Genomic DNA, 23611 nt, shown 5'->3' on the forward strand with positions numbered 1-23611 from the left:
CCCCGAACAATCCGAATGGCACTACAAGTAAAAAAAAACAAAAAAAAAAAAAAAGTTTTTTTAGTGACCCTGGGCCCTGTTGGTTGGACAATGCTCTTTGCATGTGTAGGGGGACAAGGGGTTTTAAAAATAATTAATTATTAATATTAACAGTAAGAGTGCCATCCAGGATTGAGTTGTGTTCTAAATAACAATCAGTTATTAATTGTGAATTATTGTCAAACTATCATCTCTTCAATGGCAATCCAATATTAACACATGAACCACAAACAAATAGTTAAGTTTAAACATTTATTAATCAAACAGTTACTATTTACACAAACAACACTAAAGAGTACTGGCGCCCTGTCCAGGGTGTACCCCCGCCCAGCGCCCAATGAGAGCCGGAGATTGGCACCGGCAGACCCCCACGACCCTGATAAATGGGAATTAGCGGGTCTGAAAATTTATAAATGGATGGAACACTAAAGAGCGCTACGCTTGCTAGACTAAGCATAAATGCTCAAATACACAAAATAAATAGAGAAAGCTTAGTGGAAGATAGAAGGAGAGAAATAAAATTAACATAGCAGCATGTGCTTTAGGCATGTGAGTGTGAGGGCATGTGTGTGTAAGTGCGTGTGTGGGTGTGTGCGCGCTTCTATCGCGTGATTAGTATGGGGATAGAAATATGAGAGTCGTTACTTTAAAGTCTAATTAGAATTTAAAGTTCCAGTCACTAGTGGAACAAATCAGAGCCGGGCCGGGGGCGGGAGAAATGACCGGGCCCTTTAAACCCAAATAATAAAGCTCATAATAACATACACATGCCTACAACAGCGGGGCTTACAAGCTTCGGCACCACGGACAGCGATTATGTCAATTTGAAGTCCATCAAACAGACATGAAGTACAACAAAACAATAGAACAACAAAAAAATTATGCTTCATGGTCACTAATAATAAAACAAATTCAAAGCAGTTCAGCACCACGGATAGTGGTGCCTGTATCAGAGCCTGTATCAGTAGCTATAAAGTTGATTAAAACTGGCACAGTGGCCCACATGTTCACAAACACAATTTCAATATGAAGTACTATAATAGGCCTACTCACCACTATTTGAAGGGCATACGACGAGCCTTGTGCTCCGCGAACTCGTCTACGATGCTCTGTATGCCCATTTTCTTTGCCCTCTCATTCTCTATGGACAACATGACAAGTCCTTTCAGTCTGTCCTGTCCTACTGTGCTCCTCAAGTGGTTTTTAATAAGTTTCAACTTGGAAAATGAGCGGGGCAACCTATAGACCCATTTCAATGTAGACAAACATGAGACACGTGACTGACGCGCGCATACAGAAAACATGTTTACACATGTGACGCTTGAAAAATTAAAGAATCTCAATGAATGAACCGCTGTTAAGGCTCAAAAATAATTTGTCAACTGAGGACGTGGCCACTTATTTTGGGAAACTTTCTTTAAGTACAGATAAGGCAAGGCAAGGCAAATTTATTTGTATAGCGCATTTCATACACAAGGCAACTCAATGTGCTTTACATGATAAAACATTCAATTGTTTAAAATCATTAAGAACATTTAAAATCATCAGTAAAATCATCAGTAAAATCAATTAAAATCATAAGTAAAATCAATTCAAATCATCAACAAACACATTACATCACCAACATGAACAAAAATCTCTCTCTCAATGATTTAAAAATGTTCACATTGGATGCTGACTTCAGCTCTGCTGGCAGTTTGTTCCACTTCTTTGCAGCATAACAACTAAAAGCAGCATCACCATGTTTGCTGTGAACTCTGGGCTCCACTATCTGACCTGTGTCCATAGATCTGAGAGACCTGCTGGGCGACCGTGGCTCAGGTGGTAGTGGGTCGTCTTCTGATCGAGAGGTTGGGGGTTCGATCCCAGTACCTGACTATGTGTCGAAGTGTCCTTGGGCAAGACACTGAACCCTAAGTTGCTCCCAGTGGTCGACTAGCGCCTTGCATGGCAGTCCTGTCCCACTGGTGTGTGAATGTGAGAGTGATTGGGTGAATGAGCTGATATGTAAAGCGCTTTGAGACTGCTTCAGTGTGGGGATAAAGCGCTATATAAAATCAAGTCCATTTAAAATCAAGTCCATTCATACCTGACTAACATGTCACTGATGTATTCTGGACCAAACACATTCACAGATTTATACACCAGCAGCAGAACTTTAAAGTCTATTCTGAGGCTGACTGGGAGCCAGTGTAAAGACTTTAAAACTGGACTAATGTGCTCTGATCTCTTTGTTCTGGTTAAAACCCGAGCTGCAGCGTTCTGAACCAGCTGTTGCTGTTTGTTGCTCTTTTGGGGGATTCCTGTCAGAAGACCATTACAATAGTCCAGTCTGCTGGAGATAAAAGCATGGACCAGTTTCTCCTGATCTTTCTGAGTCATTAAACCTTTCACTCTGGAGATGTTCTTTAGGTGGTAAAAGGCTGTTTTTGTGATAGATTTGATCTGACTGCTGAATGTAAGATCTGAGTCAATCAGAACACCAAGGTTTTTGACTTGGTCTTTAGCTTTTAAAGATCGAGACTCAAGATAATTGCTGACAGCAGTTCTATTTTCTTTGTTACCAAAGACAATCACCTCCATCGTGTCATGGTTTAGTTGAAGGACGTTTTCACTCATCCAGCAGTTTACTTTTTCTAAGCAGTCGCACAACACCTCAATGGGACCATAGTCATCTGGGTTCAGTGATAGATATAGTTGTGTGTCATCTGCGTAGCTCTGATAATCAACCTTACAGTTCTGTAAAATGTGTCCTAAAGGAAGCATATAAAGACTAAACAGAAGGGGTCCAAGAACAGAGCCCTGAGTAACCCCACAGGACATTGGTAATCTGTCAGATTCAAAGTTTCCAATGCTTACAAAATAGCTTCGCTCCTCCAAGTAGGACTTAAACCATTGCATTACTTTTCCATTTAGTCCAACCCATGTTTGCAATCTGTGCAACAAAATTGTATGGCCTACAGTGTCAAATGCAGCACTTAAATCCAATAGAATGAGAACAGATACCTTATGTCATTGATCACTTTGATAAGAGCAGTTTCAGTGCTGTGATGAGAACAAAAGCCTGACTGAAATTTATCAAATATTTTGTTGAATGTTAAGAATTGACTCAGCTGGTTGAAGACCACCTTCTCAATGACCTTGGCCAATGAATTGAAGGTTGCTGATTGGTCTATAGTTAGCCAGTCTAGAGGCATCTAGTATTCTTTCTTTTTTTTTTTTTTTTTAACAGTTTCACAGCAGCCACTTTCAGGGATTTCTGTACGGTGCCTGATTGGAATGAGCAGTTAAATATCTGACACAAATCAGTGACAATTGACTTTACAGTTTTAAAGAAGTTTGAGGGTATTGTGTCAAGGCAACATGTTGATGAATTCAGCTGCTGAACAGTTTCCTCTATTGTTTTTTGGGTTCACTGTAATAAACTCTAACATTGTAGTTGACTCATCCCTCAGTGGTTGAAGCTGTTCAAGATTTTTGTTATTTTGCTGGGTTTTTTTTCCCATGTTTGACCTGAATTAATTTTTTTTTTTTCATTGAAATATACAGCAAATTCATTGCATTTTCCAGTTGACAGTAATTCAGGGGCTATCTGATCTGGGGGGGTTGTGAGCGTTTCAGAAAACAATATGTGACGTTGACATTTTTAGCAATAATTTCAGAAAAGTATTACTGCCTCGTTTTGAACAAGCCATCATTGAATTTACGTAAACTTATTTGGTACAGTTCTAAATGGATTTGGAGTTTTGTTGATCTCTATTTACGCTCAGCTCTTCTACAGTCAGATTTCAAATTCTGCATTATCTCAGTCCTCCTCCAAGGTGTTATCTGTGTTTGGTTTTCTCTTAGTTTTGATTGGAACCATCACATCTATGACATTACAGACATTTGTATTAAACTCATCTTGGATGTGAAAAGTTTCACTCCAACCTTGTTTAGACAGTCCATCTGTTCTAAATAGATGGCAATGTTCCCAAAAAATCTAAAAATTTTCTATAAAATTTTGTGAAAGGGCAGCACAAGCCGAAAATAAAAATTTATTCAGAGAGTAAATCTTTGAGAATTTCAGATCTCCTTTGAGGACTGGGGGTATCGGGCCACTGATGAATACTTTAGGCTGCAAACAGCTCACAGATTATAATATATTATTATTGTCCGAGTTTTCTACTCCTGGCTGCTCAACAAGGACTTTTTTAAGAAAGTTAAAATGCAGTTAAAATTCACTATAAGCATTTTTTATAGTAGAGTTGTGTCAAATATCGATATTCGTCTTGCGGTACGTTATCGATACACTGGTGGCAAATATCGATTTATTTTTATTTTTCCTTTTTACACAAGTTAAGTACTAAGCACAAGTTAAATGTTCTCAGGTTTACAAAGAACAAATTGATATTAGTATTAGCGCTGAAATGTGTGTGCAGTCTGCTGTGCAGGTTTAAGTTTAACTTTACACATGGTGGTAAGTGTAAGTTAAAATGTGTGCCTTGATTTTCATAGACAACCCAGTTTTTTTATATTATGATGCACTGACCGAAATGTTTCTTTTTCAAACGCAATGAAATTTTCCAGTTTTCATAAAACAAGTTCATTCTGCTTGATATGTGTCCAAGTTTACAGAGACATTGATAATACTAGCACTGAAATTAGTATTTTCTGCAATTATTTTGTTTTTTGCACAAACATAATTAACAATATTTTGGTGAAGCATTATTTTGTGTCAGTCTTCCCTTAAAAACAAACATAACATAAGGACATTGGCTTAGTTGTGGTGAGTGTGTGTTAAGAAAAGCCACTGTGCAGTATACACTTTGTTTTACTTGGCTGTTATTCATGTGAAATTGATTGACAATGTTTTGTATTTCCTGTGAAATGGATTCACTGCAGTCAATAAATTCTAAATTTCTTCCGTGACACAGATATGGTAATGTATTGTGGATTAAATGCCCCGCGATACATTGATTATCGCAGAATCACTGGACAAAAATATCACAATGTATCGTATCGTGAGGCACCTGGCAATACCCAGTCCTACTTTATAGCTATTACCTTCTTATTTGACTGCACCACCAGTCACAGCATCAAGATTAATGAACATGAATTGGTAATGGGTTGAGTTGGTGTACTTGGGTTGAATAAACTTGCATTAATTTTAAATTTAAAAATGTTAGCCTCATAAGTTGTTTTTTTTAATCCTCAGACCTGGAGATCATTTTGAAGGATCTTGGTTTGGAACGGCACAACGAAGAGAAGCTATCATTCAACACAATACTTCAAATTGATCTCAGGACATTTGATGAGGAACCTGCCAAAAATAAATCAGACCTTCCATGGTATTTTCTGAAGAAATTAATGATGGTTAATACAACAGCAAGAAATGTGATATGTACATCAACACCTCAGTTAAACTGTAATGATTCTTCAAAGACCAATATTGCAAAACTGTTTACTACACACAAAACAGAAGACATGGTAAATCCTCTAGATGTGATCACTGCTCTCTTTCTGTGTTCTGATGGGTTTGTTCAGCAGGAATTGGCTCTAAAGATGTCAATGTGTCAGTTTTCTGTGCCTCTGCTGCTTCCCAATTGTGACAGTCAACAGTGCACATTGATGCTGTGGGCTATGAGAGACATTGTAAAGCAGTATAGACTTGAAGCTCAGTCAGAATCCAAAGGTTTCACTGAAGAAAGAATAGTCCTCTCTAATCTACCAATGGTGTCCTTTGTGAGACTGGGTGAGTGCTCCCTGTCAAAGTCAGAGACCCTGAACAAGCTGCTGAGTAACTCACAGCAGTACCATGACACCTTTGTTCACAGAAACATGGAATGTGGTGACAGTCCACGAAGAATATCCAATGGGTTGACTGAAATTACTTGGTACCTTCCTTGTGGCAACAAAAACATTGACATTTTCAGTCAACCGTGGCAGTGGCTAACCTTCGTGGAGACATTAAATATTTTGAGACACAATACGCATTTTTGTGTCAAACATCTGCAGCAGTGTTTGTGTTTTTTGACAAGTTAGATGACCAGTGTACTCTGCTGTTGACCCAAACCCACGAGGCTCAGATGTTTTTGGTGGGAAACAATACAAAAAAACAGATTACTGTCAGCTCTGTGGAAGAAGTGTCAGAGAAGTTAAAGCTGACTGAAAGAAACATCATCATTCGGAACAAAAATGTAAATTATGAACAGTTTGTCAAACGTTTGAGGGCAGCAGTCAGTGAGGTGATTTCCAAGACAGAGAGAAAGATGAGTATTGAGCAGATGGCTGACATTGCCCATGAACTGGGAATCTGGGTCGATGAAGACTCTCCTGAGTGTCTAACAGCAAAGAAAAATGCTGATGCCATCACTGCAGAGATTCAAGAACCGTTGACATTTAAAGTAGAGCAGCTTCCATTACAAGGTCAAATATGGAAGGAACTGACAAGTCTAGAAAAAGAAGAGTTTTGCCTTCGAAAGCTTGGATCTGAAAACATAGAAAAGTATAAAAGTGACCTGAAGGAAAAGAAAGAAAAACTTCGAGAAAAACAAAACTCCATTAACATGTCAAATACTTTGATGTGCTTCATCCAGGCATTGCAGAAAAAAGAGAGGAGCTACTTCCTGAAGTGGATGAGAATAAACCTTGACAATATGTCTCACATTAAACTGTCTAAACTCAGGGAACTCTACAGAGAAAAATGGAAGAGCTCTGAGAACAAAGAGGAGATCAAACAACTTGACCAACAACTGACCAACAGTTCCCTAGGAACTGAACACTTTTTTCGTGAAATGGGTCAAATCTACGAAGCTTCACGGTTTCTTCCAGAAGCAGATCCATCCCGACAACAACTGAATCATTTACCTGAACTGTGTGCACAGTTGTTACTGGATGGATTTCCACTTGAACTTGTGGATGGAGATGCATCCCACATACCACTTCAATGGGTCAGTGATGTTCTCTCTCAGCTTAATGAAATGGTTTCTCCCAAGAACAAGATCCTGGTGGTCACAGTACTTGGAGTTCAGAGCACAGGAAAGTCCACTCTCCTTAACACCATGTTTGGAGTGCAGTTTGCAGTCAGCAGTGGTCGATGCACTCGAGGAGCCTTCATGTTGCTCATCAAAGTCCATGAAGAGTTTAAGACAAAGTTAGACTGTGACTTCATTGTGATCATTGACACTGAGGGCCTAAAGTCACCTGAGCATGCACAACTAGACAATAGCTGTGAACATGACAATGAGCTTGCAACACTTGTTGTGGGGCTGAGTGATTTAACCATTGTAAACATTGCAATGGAGAATTTAACTGAAATGAAGGATATCCTTCAAATAGTGGTGCATGCATTTCTCAGGATGAAGGAGGTGGGAAAGAAGCCTAAATGTCACTTTGTTCACCAGAATGTGTCTGATATGTCAGCCCATGAGAAGAACTTACGAGACCGAAAAATGCTCCTACAACAGCTGGATGAGATGACCCAGGCAGCAGCTAGAATGGAAAAGAAAGAAGAATACAAGAGCTTCACTGATGTGATGGAGTACAATCCAGACACTGGGAACTGCTACATTCCTGGACTCTGGAATGGAAACCCACCAATGGCACCAGTCAATGCAGGGTACAGTGAAGCTGTATATGAGCTAAAGAAAAACATCATTAAATTACTGCAAAAGTGCAATTCCTCTGAGAATAAAATCAGTGACTTCAAAGAGTGGATGGGAAGCATGTGGAATGCAGTAAAGCATGAAAACTTCATATTTAGCTTCAGAAACAGCCTCATAGCCGACGCCTACATGAGACTTTGTACAGACTTCAACAAATGGGAATGGGAGTTCAAAAAAGAAATGTACATCTGGGGCACAAATGCAGAGACAAAAATACATAACTTTGGAAATGTTGATTCAGAAGGTCAACCATGTGGAACAGATGAATTACTCTCATGTCTGAAAACTGAAGCTCTCACAGTGCTTTGCAAATGGGAGGAAAAACTTCTGGAGAACCTAACACAGTACTTCACTCAAACTGAGGGTCATGTCCACCTTGTGGAAGGACACAGAGCAGAATTTGAAAACAGTGCAAAGAGTCTTCGACGAGAATTGGAAAACTCTGTCCTTTATCAGCTCTCAGCAGCAGCAGATATCAGACAGGGAATGGTGGAAATTGACCGGATTAAGGAAAATCATACCAAAGAAATTGAAAAAGCAGTGTGTGCACTGATTGATGAATGTCGAAAGACGAAACACCAAATGACTGACGACCAACTGGACAAAAAATTTGACAAGATGTGGAAAGAAACTCTGAAAACATTTACCCATTCTGAACAAAAACCCACAGATGTTTTTAACAAGGTATCCCATTGCCTCAGAAGCAATCTTTTAATCAAAGGGAGCCATGCAAATGAACTGTTTGGTCAGAAAAGACTTCAAGAATGTGGGCAGGAACCATTCATATACAAACCTGAAAAAACTTTCAGGAAAATAACACATAAAGTAAACACATGGCTCAACGTACAAGACCACATATCAGTTTTACAGCAGAGAGCAGACAGCATCATTGAAGTTTGCAACATGTCTATAAAGGAAAAGAAAGCCAAAAAAAGTGACTACCACGATGCCTACATTCAGGAGATATTGAACATCATTGATGAACGTTTACAAAATGACAAAGATGCTCAGACAGACATTGAGTTTGAAGTTTATCTGAAACAGCACATTTGTGGATTTGCAGCCAGAAAATTTCAGGAACTGCATCAGTGTTTTCTTCAAACCAATGATCCATACAGATGTTTGATAAAAAACAAGGAAAAGTTTTGTGTAGATTTCAAAGATGTCTTCCATAAACGGGACCAGTGTCAGAAGAAGGCTGAAGAGTTTGCAGATCAGTGTCTGAAGCCTGCTGTGGAAGACCGTGTCAATCGTCTACTGGGCCTCAATATCACTGATGAGATGCTGAAATGTCAGGAGTTTAGCACACGAATCAACTTTCAGTATTCAATTTTACTGGATTTGCTTTCATGGGAAAATGTTCATGAATATAATTTGTACAACACAGAATATGAACTTTATGTAAAGTCCTGGATTCTCAAACAAATAAAGAAAAAATTTTCAACTTGCTCCAAACTTTCTGAGTTTGAGGACCAACTTCTTGAATCAATCATCAGTAGCATTGAAGATGCCATCAAAAATGTTTCAAAGAACAAAATTGAAAATTTAAAGCCATTTGTTGAAAATATCCGCAGAGAACTTGAAGCTAAACTGGCCATTTCCCAAGATGCTCTTGGTGCTTTTATGATCCTGAACAATGCAAACCAGGAGCAATTTTCAGATTCACTCACAAAGTATTTGAAGGACATGAAAACAGATTTCAAGGACAAGTTCCAAAAAACAAACATCCAAACTAAGTTAGAGAATCTTCACATGAAGCCCCAGAATGAGCTTTTCACCAGAGTGATTGGATGTGGTAAACAGTGTCCGTTCTGTGCAACGCCCTGTGATGCAGGAGGAAAAGCTCACACTGAACACTGGGCATCTTTGCATCGGCCACAAGGTCTGGGTAGATATATAAGGGTTGACACACAGAAACTTGTCACTGACATCTGCTCTTCTTCTGTGATCAGTGATAAAAAATTCCGTTGCCATCAAACAAATGACCAATATCACCTTTACAAGGATTACAAGAAGATTTTCCCAGACTGGAAAATCTCTCCTGATGTGAGTCTGGAGGCATCAGACTACTGGAAATATGTCACGACAACGTACAATCAAGACTTTGCTACGGCACATAATGCAGAGCCTGCTGAAATACCAAATGGCTGGAAAAGTATTTCATACAAACAGGCAGAAGAAAGTCTTAAAGAGTCATTTAGACTCAATGATCCAGATTTACAACCACAAAAAAACACCACATCAAGACCAGGTGTCGTCCTTTGAAGATGAGTAAATCTTAATCAGTATGTCGAGAGTTAAATTCATACACAAATCTTTTGTGGGTCCTTTTTACAGGGTGTGGTCTGAGCTCTACCACTTTAAGGTGTTTCTGGTTTAATCGACAAAGTATTTTAAGATTTTGAAAATACTGAATTTGTAGATCTGCCCAATGACTTATTTGGTTACTAATATATTTGTACATTTTATAAAAGCTTCCCACACAAGAAAAATACTATTAGTTAAACTGTAGTGATGGTCTTGATTTGAAATTAAACTAAACTGAGAATTGTCAATAATATATTTGATTTTCAATATTTGTTATCTTTGATTCATACTTTTGATTATCCTTATTTTGTAATCAGCACTGTTTCACATGTTATGTATCTTATATTTACAATCCTATTGCTCATAAATCTTTACCTGTAAACATTTTTTTTAATTTGTTGACTTAGAAAAACTGATGGGATTTTTTTCAATGTTGTTTGAGTTTGTGTTTAATGTTTGCATCATTCAATGTAACTTTGTAATAATGAGCATGCAGTTCATTGATTAGCTATTCAATAAAATATATCTATTGATTATATTTGTGCTTTTTCCCTAATCCTCCATCATACTTATAACCTGCCTAATCCTGTAATGGTCACAAGAATCTGCAGGTGCCAATCCCTACACAGGAAGCAGGATGGTTCTTTAAATAAGTTTAGTTTATATCATTTTTAACAATTATATGCACTAACATTTGTTTAGAAAATACAAAACTTGTCTTTTCTTTTATTCTTTAAAAGCCGAAGTTCAATCAACCATGCATTATTTATTCTTACATGTAATTATTTAAGAGATTAATATTGTACGTTTTAGACAGAAGCAAAGTTTAAAGAGAATAAATATGGTGTGAAAAAAATCATACAGAGTCCACAGATATGCTTTAAGAGTAATTTACACAAAAAATCCATTCAGCACCAAACCACCTCCAAATATCTTATTTTATGTAAACAATGAATTAGTGTCTGTGAACAACACACAAGTTAAAATAAGAATGATTTAAGAGAGGCAGCGATGCATTTGTTTTGATCATTAATAATTTAACATTTACTTTTAATTTGCTAGAGATTTGTTTGTATGAAATAAAGTGTAAACATTATTCTGCTTCTTCATGAATTACAATGAGAAATTAATTCATTAAAGTCTATAGATTTAAAGCTATTTTAAAATGTAAGTCTTTAATTCATTACTATACTGTATATATTATACTGAAGCATTAATACAAATTATTTAAAAAAAAAAAGAAGTGGATTTGTTAATGACAGCTCACTGTGAATAGTTTTAACTTTGCTCACTGACAAGATAAATAAGAGATCTGTGGCTGTTAGAGTTACAAATTATAACCTAACAATTAAATTCTGCTGATGTACAAAACCAAAATTCCCCACTGATGTCTCAGAAAACGTCTGCTCCACATCTTTATCAGCTTTTGTTTAATTCAATAGAATGTAATGAAGTTTAATATTTGTTGTGAAAAATTGTGCACTTTACCATGACAGAATAAATAAAAAGAAATCAAATGAAATTGAAAAAAGATTCATCTCTGAAACTTTGACTTATGTAATAGAGTAGATTAATGCACTTTTTATTCTGACTGATACTCTGAATATTTATATGTGATGTAATGAGGACTTCTTTTTCTAGTTGATGGAACTACCCTTCATATAGACATGTTGCTTGGAGGATCTCCTCTACCTAATGTTCCCTGCAGAGCAGAAACAGACAGTGATGACAGCAGTGAAAACCCTTCTCTGCTGGACTAAACAATAATATAATAAGTGACTGATGTTTTTCATATTTGGGGGATTTGATTCAATTAAGTGAAGAAATCCTCTGATATGATGGTCTTAGAGTAAAGTTAGAGCCAACAGATTACATCAGAAACAATATGCACAGGTAACCTGTACAGAGCATCTAGAACCATGAACAAAGACAGGAGAATTAGATGGATTTTGTGTTTGAGAAGATAAAAAGTAAAGTTCACATTTCATTACAAATACATTGTGAGTGTTGTGTAATAGTCTCATAATGTGGAGGTTTGGTGTGGTCCCATAATAATAATAATGATAAACTTATTTTATATCATGATTTTCCAAAATCCAAAGATCCCTAAATGATATATATTATATACTAAATAATAATCACTTAAATTATATTCATAACCTGCTTAATCCTGTACAGGGACACAATGATATGCAGGTGTTAATCCCTACACAAGACACAGGGTGATTCCTTCATGAAATGTATTTAAATGTTTATTTTTATTGAAGTTTTAGCAATAACTGCATTTACATTACTTTAACACTTCTCCTTGTGTTTTAAATGCTAAAGCAAATTTAACCAGGCATTATTCATTTTTACATGTAATTATTCTAATTAAAATGTTAGACAGAGACACAGTTTAAAACAGAATATATATATAATTTATAAAGTGTATGAAAATAATATATTACATCGTACAGTCCACAGAAACGTTTGAAGAGTCATTTTGAATCAAGAATGAGAGACATGTAAACCCATGTAAATTTGCGATGGTAAAACAGGGGACGGGACCCAGATAAGCAAACTGCTTCTCTCGTCTCCTTTTTCAGCATTTACAAAAAAACAAAAAAAAAATGTAAAAAAAAAGTGAATGTAACCATGTTGGAAATAAACTGAATAAATAAAAAATAAAATAAATAAAAGAATCCATCCAGCACCAAACCCAGAACAGCCCCTCATTCCACTAATGCTAAATATTTTGTGATTTATTCATGCAGTTTAACATAACCATATATGACAAAATATCCTTTAACTACAATTTATTTGCACAACGTTATTTTAATAAACAAAATCACTAATCCCTATTTTTGCTGTGAAATGATTTCCCACAGCCTGAAAATGATTCATAGAACATCCAAATGTGACACAGATTAACAAGATCCCTCACTTTATAAATGAGGGGATATTTTGGGGATACCAATATGATGCTTAATGAAAAATAGATGTATTTATATTGTAGTTTATTTAGTGGTTCAACAAATTGACAGGGCACATTATTTATTATTGTGTCTGTGAACAACCCATAGTTAAAGTGAGGATGGTTTATGGAGACATTTTCTATTGACTGATGCATTAGTTTTTATCATTAACTTGTTTCATTTTCCATTTTACAAGGAATTGTTAATATGAAATAAACAAAGTGTAAACACAATTTAATTTGTTTATAAATTATAATGTATGAACAAGAAAAATATTTTTTAGTCTATAGATTGACAAAATGCACAAAAAACCTTTGAAAAGCAAGGCCTTTTTAATTAATATTAAAAACTATAATTATTTAAATTTATTAGCAATAATAAATGTAAGTAAGAACAACGTACGGTAGTTAATGAGTGCCTACCTTAAAAATATATTTTACTTTTATCTGTTATTTTCAAAGATAAATAATAAAAACTATAACCAAACAATTGATTAATACACAATGTATCAGAAAACATCTCATCCCCATTTATCTTAGCTTTTTTATATATAAAAAAATATTCTTCTACGAAACTTTGACTTACATAATATAGAAGAAGAATAAACCATTCTGAGGCTCTGAAGATCAATATGTGCTGTAATGAGAACTTCTTCTGCGAGGTGATGGAACTTCAATTCATATAAACAGCCTGATGTTCTCTGCAGAGCAGATGAAACTCCTCCTTAAAATCCTGGCTCCTCCTACCCTACATAAGAATATAAGCTCCTCCCTCTCAAACTATCTCAAAACAAACATAGCGAAGGCAAGTTAATATCACAGTTAATATCTTTACATTCAGTATATAGATAATCCAGTATATAGATAAACCGAAGAGCGCTCACAATCAGTTCCACTTTTAGTAGCAGTTATACCACCTTGTATCACCTTTGACATGATCTGACATGTTTGTGGCCCAATACGACGCAGTGGTTGAACAAAACAATGGACTATCGTCTTAAATGGACTATTTCTGTGGTCATTAGAGATGAGGAGGAGAAGGAAGACTGTTAATGATTTACTGCTGCTGTTAGTGAAACAGTGCTGGATTAGTGTGTGTGGAGCTGATGTGACTGAGCCAGATACAAAAGTGTGATCAAACTGTCTTTCCATTAAACATATTATGAAAATAGTTCTGTGACAAAGTGGGTGAGAACACACCATTTGTTCCATCAATTTAAAATGTTGTACTAATTTAGCATTGCTAATTAATTGCTGAGTATTAGTTAATTCATTCATGGAACAGGTGTTCTTTGTTTCTTACCTTGTCCACCATGTGTTCCAGGGACTACAGGAGGGCGGAGCCCATCATTTCCTTTATTTATATCCTGGGTGACATCTCCAGTGATGTCATTGGTGATGTCACTAGGTGAAACCAAGTCGGAGGGGTGGGAGGTAAAATTATGATTCAATGAGTAATTGATAAAAGTTATTTAATAAGGATGTAACGATTAATCGTAAGGCAGTTAAAAATCGATTCATAGGTATCACGGTTGATATCGATTTTTTGAAAATTGAATCGCAGTACTTTTTTTAACCAGCAATCCAGAAGTGTAGACGGCAGGCGGAGTCTGCTAATACTTTCTTTCTGGCCGCCTTCTACTCTTAAATATGTTCATAAATGATTCCTTGCCTCTTTAGCACCAAAAAATATTTGGATTATTACGTGAATATCTGTAAAAGTCACGTTTTTTTTTATTAGCTCTGTCTGCTCGCATAGCTTCTCTTCTTCACTGCACAGAATATCTGCATGGCAACCGACCACTGGGTTACCTGCGCCCTCTGCTGGTCCAAACAAATATCTGACGTAAATACAGGGCAATGACTTTTTTTTTTAAATCCAATTGTTAAGGCACAAAATACATTTTCAGTTGCACTTTTAAAAAGAAAAAGAACTATTATGTAGTTTTGCATTGTTTACTATAGAACCAGAATTCAAATTAATAGGCTTCTTCTTCATTTGTATTATTCCTTTACTTATTTAATTCAAGATTTATTTTTAGTTAAGGGAGAGAGAGAGAGAAATCAGTGTTGGGACTGGAATTTAAATGGGGTCACTTGAAATTCAGGAAAAATCTAAATCGTTTTTTAAATTATAACACAATCTGAAACAACTACATTTCATTTTGTGAATCTAGTTCAACTAAATATATAAAAAAAACAAAACAATGGGGTCACAATCCAAAAAAGCTTGGGAACCACTGAACTAAACACTGATTCTTTCCACTTATTTACAAATAAGAGAGAGGGGGTAATAGAGCCAAAACAGTTAGAGAACCACTGCTTTAGGGTGTTCAATTAATGTGTCACTGACCGTGACGTGAAGCCGTTTTCTTCACCTCTAGAGCTTCGTCAATAGTTTTTTCTTATGCTGAGCGAGTCAACAGATCAAGTTGGATACAGAGTGATATGGAGGACAAAGTTTGGCCTAAGTTCTCAAACGTGCTTCCACACGTTTGAGAATAAAGGAGCTCAACAGCAGGTAAATCACTACAACATCCAACATTTGTTCTGTTTGGAAGAAACAAAACGTATCGTTCGCCTCTCTGGTAGCTCGTCTGATGCTAGCGTGTGTGCACACAAATGTTTGTGTGCGTGTCTGTGCGCGCTTGTGTTTGTGTGCGCACACAAGTGTTCGAGTGTGTGTGCGTGTTCGTGTGACTTGCATGATGTGTTCGTGTGCACGTGTGTTTGTGTGTGAGAGATACTTCTTTATTTTAGTTTCTTCAGCTTAAGCAGGTTTTATGTTTAAATTTAAATTGTACACAATGGTGGTAATAGTTTAAAGAAAAAGCCTCAAGTTTTAATTTTTGATCTAAAGTGTCAGTGAGGACACTGGTCTGTAATGGAGTGAGGCTGGATTCATTGCATTTAAACAGGGGTTAATATTAATCAAATGTGCTTGATATAGTATTTTTAAGGTACTTGTACTTAAAAAAAAACAAATATATATAAATACACATATATATGTGTCAGTCTATGTGTGTGTTTTGCTCTTTGGCCAAACCTTAACCAAATACTGCAAATAAAAGTTCATTATTGAAATGTGTAAGGTTTTTATTGATTTCTTGTTTTTGTTACCTTGTAGAATGTTAAAGTAATGTTTTATTTCAATGTGAAATACTGTGATTTTAGATTCTGTTTTAGTCCATATAGATTTATGAATGAAATATGTTTTAATTTACTATTTACATTTTCTCTAGAGTATAATAGAGCTGCAGCCTTTTTTTTTATCCTTATTTTGTCACTGCAGGTTTTTAACAAATATATTTCCAACATCCATCCAAAACAGTCAAACACACAAACATTCACAGAAGAGGTGAGTTATTGATTCTGAGAACAAGTTACAAAAGGCGTTATTTTAAATACAGGTTGGTTTGATTTATATTATGAATCATTTTCAATGTTACTTCTTTGCTTTTATTGTACAGACAGATTTTAGAGCAGAGGTCACCAACCCTTCTGAAACTGTGAGATACTTCATAGATACTGAAAAGTCTGAAGAACTACCAGTTAGAAAAACACTTATTTTTATTTCTTTTTCTTTTAATTTTTCTTTTATAAAAAGGAGAAAAAAATAGAAAAAAGCACTTCCTATAAAACAAATGTTCACAGTTTCACTTTAATTAGAGGATAAGATAATAAGGAAGGTTAACAGTAACTTAGAAAGGTAGGAAATGTTAAAGTTTCATGCAACACTATTTCTCCTAATTTAATTAATTGTTTCATTTCATTTTCATCACATTTCATAGAAAATTATCATCTTCCTCTTTTCCTGGCTACAAAAAAAACTACTTTTAACTAATTATAGAACATAACATTATTGTAAAATGTAACAAATGTCATATTTTATGAACATCCACCTTGCGTTTTTAAAAATGTATCTTACACATTACATTATATATAACATAACAACTCATGCACCCAATCTGCTACACTTAAAAACATTTGATTCACTGAAAACTTGATCATGTGCAGCAGTATTTATGTAGTGGAGATAATGATGATAGCTCAGGATAGGCACTGGTTCTGTGTTGTGCACTAGGTTCACACCAGGGTGTCGGCCAGAACACCACTTAATGCCACTGTTCTAAAGTATGATGAAGAAAAGAGCAGAGAGAGGTTTCACACTCAACTTCTTCTTTACTTGGTTTGTGTGTGTGTGGTTTCTATAAAGACATAACAAAATTAATTTACAATAATAAAGAATAACAAACATAAATTAACTTCATTTATGTAAAGTAACATTATCAACTTAATATAAAATATATATTCACACAGAGAAAGTAATTAAATTGTTAATATCACCCATTCTCATTCACACTATTAACATATAAAACACAGAATTCACAGTTACTTAAACATACCAGTCTTATATTAAGTTACTGCTAACCATCTTTATGTAACATTTCCAGTTATAAAACATCTTTAACTGCAGAAACCCAGAGGCTGCTTCCGTTGTGAAATACCCAGCATGACACTACATCCTGTCACTGAACCAACCCAACCAACCAGCAGCCTGATTAAACACACTTAATTCATACTAACAACTTAGAACTACTGCTCAAACAGCTAGTCCATGCTTTTGTTACCTCTAGACTGGATTATTGTAATTCTCTTTTAGCAGGCTGCCCGAGCAAGTCGCTTAAGACACTTCAGCTGGTTCAAAATGCTGCAGCACGTGTACTGACTAAAACTAGGAGAAGAGATCACATTACTCCTGTATTAGCCTCTCTGCATTGGCTTCCCATAAAATATAGAATAGAATTCAAGATTCTTCTTCTCACTTATAAAGCCCTACATGGACAGGCACCAGTCTTTCTCAAGGAGCTTGTAGTGCCATACAATCCCCCCAGAACACTACGCTCTCAAAATGCTGGACTACTCGTTGTTCCATTTGTCTCTAGAAGTAGTATAGGAGGAAGAGCTTTCAGTTATCAGGCCCCACTTCTCTGGAACCATCTACCAACCACGGTTCGGGGGGCAGACACCCTCTCTACCTTTAAGGTTAGGCTCAAAACATTCCTCTTTAGTAAAGATTTTAGTTAGGAACCAGCTCATAGCTCAGAGTTAAGATGCAATAGGCAGACTGCCGGGGGGGTCTGGCATGCTCGGTTGGAGAGAGGTTGGAGAGGGCGTTAAGTGAGAGGTCATTTAGGTTAGAGAGGGTCCCATTCCTCTCTCTAACACTCCCTCTATGTCTGTTTCTTCCCTTGTGTGTTTGCTCCTGTTCTCCTTCTGGCTTTTGTCTTGCAGGTCCGTGGGATCCTCAGTGTGGAGTTACAGAGTCTCAACAACTCTGTCTCCACCCTTTCCTCTGCACACACCCAACACAGCATAACGTGGATGGCTGTTCATCATAGGAATGGGATCCACACAAGGTTCCTGCTGCTTAACAGAAGGTTTTCCTTGCCGCCATGATGAATTCATGTTGGGTGTGGGATACATATGTATGTGTATATACGTATATATGCATATGTGTGTATCCATAAAATGAAGAGTCCGTCCTAAGACTGCTCTACTGTAAAGTGTCTTGAGATACTATTGGTTATGATTTGGCGCTATACAAATAAAAGATTGATTGATTGAAACATAACCCATACCAACACTACGTTATAATAGTACAAAGAAACATGCTTTCAATCAGACATGACACATGTAGAACTGACGCACAGAGCCAGGCCCACCACCATGAACGTACCAATCACACCACCATCACACAGGCTCGTGCCTTCACAATGTTCTAAATAGTCAAAAATATAACAGTACTTATAAGCAAAGTGATTAAAATTTGTTCATTTTCATGAAAAACTGGACAAAAAAAAAAACCTATCTCAATAAATGATTAACTGTTTCCTGGTAATGATCACATTTCCTGTCTGGGTTCTGTAAAAGTGAAAGTTAGAGAAAAGCAGCAGCAGCTCACTGAGCGCTCCCATTGCTGTTGAGTTGCTGAGAAATACAGAGGAATGACTTTTTCCTCCAAAAACCACTTTCAACAAAATAACTTTTTATATTACAATGAATGATCTCCTTTACAAAGTACGTATCCTCAGAAAGTCAATTGCAATTACATTCTCAATTACTAAAGTTCAATTAAAATAATCACAGCCTGAAATAAATAACCTAATAAAAATGGAAATGTAAGCAACTTTGAGAAAAACAAACTATTAGAGCCTCACCTGCTGTGCACGAATCAGCTCCTGCTGCTTCACATCAGATGTTTGCATCTGGAGCATCACCTTGGACACATCCTTTTTTGACTGGAAGACAAAGTTAAAAAAAACACTTAATGGGACTTGGATTACTGTCAAACATTCATTTAGTTCTCGTGGTATCACCAAGAACATACTACAACAGAAGGGGCTGCACCTACCTCTGAGTGTGTCAGACACTGAAGGTGATGGTGAAGCAGGTGATCAGGCTGTTGGGGCTCCAGACTGTGGTGATGGGTCGACTCAGTGGCACCATCACTGGTTTTAATGTCACTTTTTAAAAGAGACACAAATACAGTTAATTTCCAAATAATTAATGAAAATACAGACAAATCAGAGCTGTGACGTTCTTACAGTTTGCTGCACTTTAGTCGTTGTGGTCTTGAATGAGCTGTAGTCACTCTTGAGTTTTTCCAACATGGACACTGTAGAGAGGTCTGGTGGAAGCTGTGATCATGCATTAGCTCAGAGAGTTACTGTATACTCACTCATTACGAGTACAGCCATCAAACTCTCTCTGAATGTGATGATCAGCAACAACAGGAGGAAGGTTTGAACCTCATCCAGACTCTATGGATTGTACTTTTTACTGCAATCCTCAATAACAAAAATCAATGTTGGTCACAGATGCGTTATCTGTATGTTAATTGATGCTACGCTGGTATGATTCAAATAACAAAAATGCACAAATGACCTGGTTGTACATGGGACCAATGCAAAAAAGACCCGTTATATAAGGGACCAATGCAAAAAGGACCTGGGTTATTGATCTGGTTAATGTAAAAAGGACATGAACAGTGATCAGAACAGAAAAATGACCTGGTTGTAGATTAAACAATATAAACTGGAGACGTTGACAGCAAAAGCAGCAGGTCCAAGTACCGTTTCAGCAAAATCTAAAACATTAAAATCAGGGTTAACAAGGGTTGATCAGTAGAGTCTGTAGCTATGCAGGTGATCCACTTTGGGTAACAGGTGACCTCAGAGTCCAAGAAGCATGGAGGATCCATGTTTAAGACCAGCAGAGTCAGCAAAGCCAACACTATGAGTAAATATATGACCCCAGTCAGAGCAGATTTTAACATCTGTCCATTAGATTATTTTAATGTTAGTTAGAACAGATTGTTCTATAAACTGGTACAATAGAAATATAAAACCTTACCTCATACAGATTGTAACATTTACTGGTAAAATAGATAGTTTTAACATTAGCTGGAAAAGTAGAATATTTGAACATTAGCTGGAACAGTAGAATATTTTAACATTAGCTGGAACAGTAGAATATTTGAACATTAGCTGGAAAAGTAGAATATTTGAACATTAGGTGGAACAAAGTGTAACATTTTCCTGTACAACAGAAATATTCAACATCAACAGATTTAACAGATACAATAGATCATCACAACATAGCTACACTACAATAATAAAACCAGCACAATAGATGAATCCACATCCATGTGACTCAGGTCTTGGAGAGGCTGGTCCTGGTCCTTCTCAGTCTATGTGGGCGTGAGCTCCCATCACTGGTCTGGATGCTGTGATGGAACAATTGTTTTTTTAGATTTCCCCGTCAAATTTTTAGTCTTCATACGTGGTTCTTTAAATTCTTCTGAAAATGGTCAATTCTTGAAAATTTGTAAATCGTCAACTTCGCAATTCGTAAAATTCGCAATTTTTCTCAAAACTAATGATTTAGCATTTTCCCAGTTTTTAAATATTGTATAGGTTGTTCAGATATATTAGTTAATGCTAAATCATTTTTAATCTCACAGGTGTTTGTTTTTTTATAAATGAACAAATCATGACTCCATTTAGTTGGCGCACAGTAAAAATTTGTCAAGTTTTGGTGTAAATTCATCAACATTAATTTAAGACCGAAAAAATGATGTCATCTATAATTAACTACAGAAATGTTTGGATTTTATTTGCTACTAAAACCATGACTCAACAACAACAGTATGAGACTAAATTAATGTGTACACTACAAACTAATATTATTTACATATTTTATTATCCTGTTTTTATTGTAGTGTTTTTAAGTGGCCTGAAAGGCAGTTTTTAAATAAAATGAATTATTATTGATTATTTAATGAGGTCAGAGGGAGGAGCTTAAACCCACAAAACCAAGAGTGTCAAACTTATGAGAAAACATTAATTTAGGTTTTAGGTTAGTTTTAGGTTGTAAAAGTAAAGTTAAATGACACTAAACATCTTAATTTATTAATAATGTGCACTAAAAAACACCATTTATTTACAGATAATTATTTTATATGTCTGACCTTAACGTGAAATTAGTTTGACACCCTTGGTTTAATAAAAACGATTCTCACTGTGCGACGAATTGAGAACGACGACCAGCGTTGATCCACGACAGAGTTGATCTACGTCTGGGGTTGACACACGTCCAGGATTGATCGATGTCTAGATTTTAGTTTGACTGACATTAAAGGGTGTTTGTCAGCGACATCAGATGTTTATTTATTAATAAACGGGACAAACAGGACTGAACTTTTGGAAAAACCAATGGTTGGGGTGAAATCTACGAGGACACAGGACGTAACTCTGAAAACCAGGACGTTTGTTGGTCACTAGACCGAGGTCTCACAGCAGCCGTTACAGCTCAGAAAGAATGAGTCACTGCATCCACAGCTTCAGTGGGTGTGGCCAATCAAAGGGAATGAGCATCACCTGCTGTAACACGTGCTGCTGCTGCTGATGATAATCGACTCACTCATGCTGCGTTCAAGGACCCTCGGAACTCTGCCCTTCCAGTTTAAAATTCTGACTTCAGTGTTGCAGACGCAGCACGTCCAAAATATCTCACAAACATGGCTTAAAGGAATAATTTTAACAGTAAAATCAATACTGTTAATGTGTTTAAAACTGTATTTATTCAGAATAGTCATTATTTGTATTTGTCCAACAAAGCAAGGCAACAATATGGAGCACATTTATTCACAAAACGTGGAAAAATGGCACAAATTAAAATAATAAAAATTAGGATTAAAATAAAAGGCTTTATAATTGCATTTTAAAATCATGAAAACAGCTGAATTATAATCAAAAGTATAACACAGTGTTTTTCAACCTTGGGGTCGTGATCCCATGTGGGGTCACCTGAAATGTCTAGTAGTTGATTAGAAAAATCAATAATATATTTTAAAATTATTGTTTTTCTTTTTTCAAATTAAAACACAGCCCACCAGGCACGTCTCACCCGTGAGGGATGTGGGGGGTTTGACACCCACACTTTTATGAAAACAAAAGTTCATCCCCCTCACTTTTTACAGAGGGATTCATTGTTGAAAACAGATTGGTCCAGTTTTGATTGAATGATGATCAAGCCAATCACAGCCAGTCATTTGATGACGTCACTAGTAAAGTGTAAGTTTGTGTTAAACAACATCAGTTTTTATTTTGTTAATCTTGCTAATGTTTAATTAGTAAGAGTTAAAAACATAGCTGGAAAACTAAAGCCCAGAATGCAACAGTAGATGTAGAAAATCATCATTAATGCATGAAACCCAACTTAAAGACACTGCTTGAAAATGGTAAATCTACCTTTTGTTTTTAAATTCACACACTGGTTCTAACATGAACTAAAATGTACATAACATCCTATTACTGTGTGCACTGCATTGTATGTATTTATTTTCATTTTTTAAATAATTCTTCTAGATGCAGCCAGGCCGGCAGAAAGAGCGGGGGCCAGGGAGCCCCAGGCAACCCCTCCGACGCCCCCAAGATCCCAGGCCGAGAGGCAGCCACCGCCCCCCACACACACATCTGAGGAAGCCCCAAGCAGCCGAGCACCCAGCGCATCCCACCACCGACCCCAACCCCCAACCCCAAGGCCCCCCGCCAGCATCCCGCCCCCAATGGAGAGGCACTTCCCTATTCCCTGAGTGAATGTATGTGTTTAGTGAATGTATGAAGTGCTATTAAAAAAGGGTGGATGGAGGGGAGTGGTGCTCCCCATCCAGCCTATGTGTATATATGTGTATGTGGTGCAATAGCTCCGGAGGGTGGAAGTGGTGGTCCCAACCTCCGGGGGGTGGTGTGTTGAGGTGTAATTAAAATTGGAGGGATTAGTAGGGCAGCCAGAGGTGGGAGTGCCGCCCCCGCGGCACTACTTAGTAGCACAGGCGGCGGCCCCCTCCACCCCCAGCCCCACCATTCAGCCCCCCAAGGGTTGGGTATGTGAGTGTGGTGCAACAAGTGGGTGAGCCAGACCAGCTGGGAGTGAGTGATATGAAGTGTTTATGAAGGAGGCCTGTCTGGTAGGAGCCCGGCCTGTCCGCATGGCGGGCCACCGGAGAGGGTAGATGGCGCAGACGGGCACGAGGCACTGCGGGCCCCAGGGACGCGCCGAGCAGCACAACCGGAGACCCCCCCAGGTGGAGCCAAGT

General features: G+C 37.0%; 1 protein-coding gene across 2 annotated transcripts in view; it reads left to right on the plus strand.

The window, feature by feature from the left end:
* LOC114480636 (interferon-induced very large GTPase 1-like) overlaps positions 1-23611 on the plus strand; it is a 691281-nt gene that overhangs the window by 449810 nt on the left and 217860 nt on the right. The window contains exon 32 of one of the 2 annotated variants that reach the window (XM_028474955.1): positions 8485-10530. The exons of the other annotated variant lie outside the window; for it this stretch is intronic. Within the exon in view, the coding sequence (XP_028330756.1) occupies positions 8485-9950 (1466 nt within the window). The 3' untranslated portion in view covers positions 9951-10530. Of the gene's footprint in view, positions 1-8484; positions 10531-23611 lie in introns of those variants that run through there. 2 annotated transcript variants of the gene reach the window in all.

The sequence above is a fragment of the Gouania willdenowi genome, chromosome 18, assembly GCF_900634775.1.
Source record: "Gouania willdenowi chromosome 18, fGouWil2.1, whole genome shotgun sequence".
Classification (NCBI taxonomy): domain Eukaryota; kingdom Metazoa; phylum Chordata; class Actinopteri; order Blenniiformes; family Gobiesocidae; genus Gouania; species Gouania willdenowi.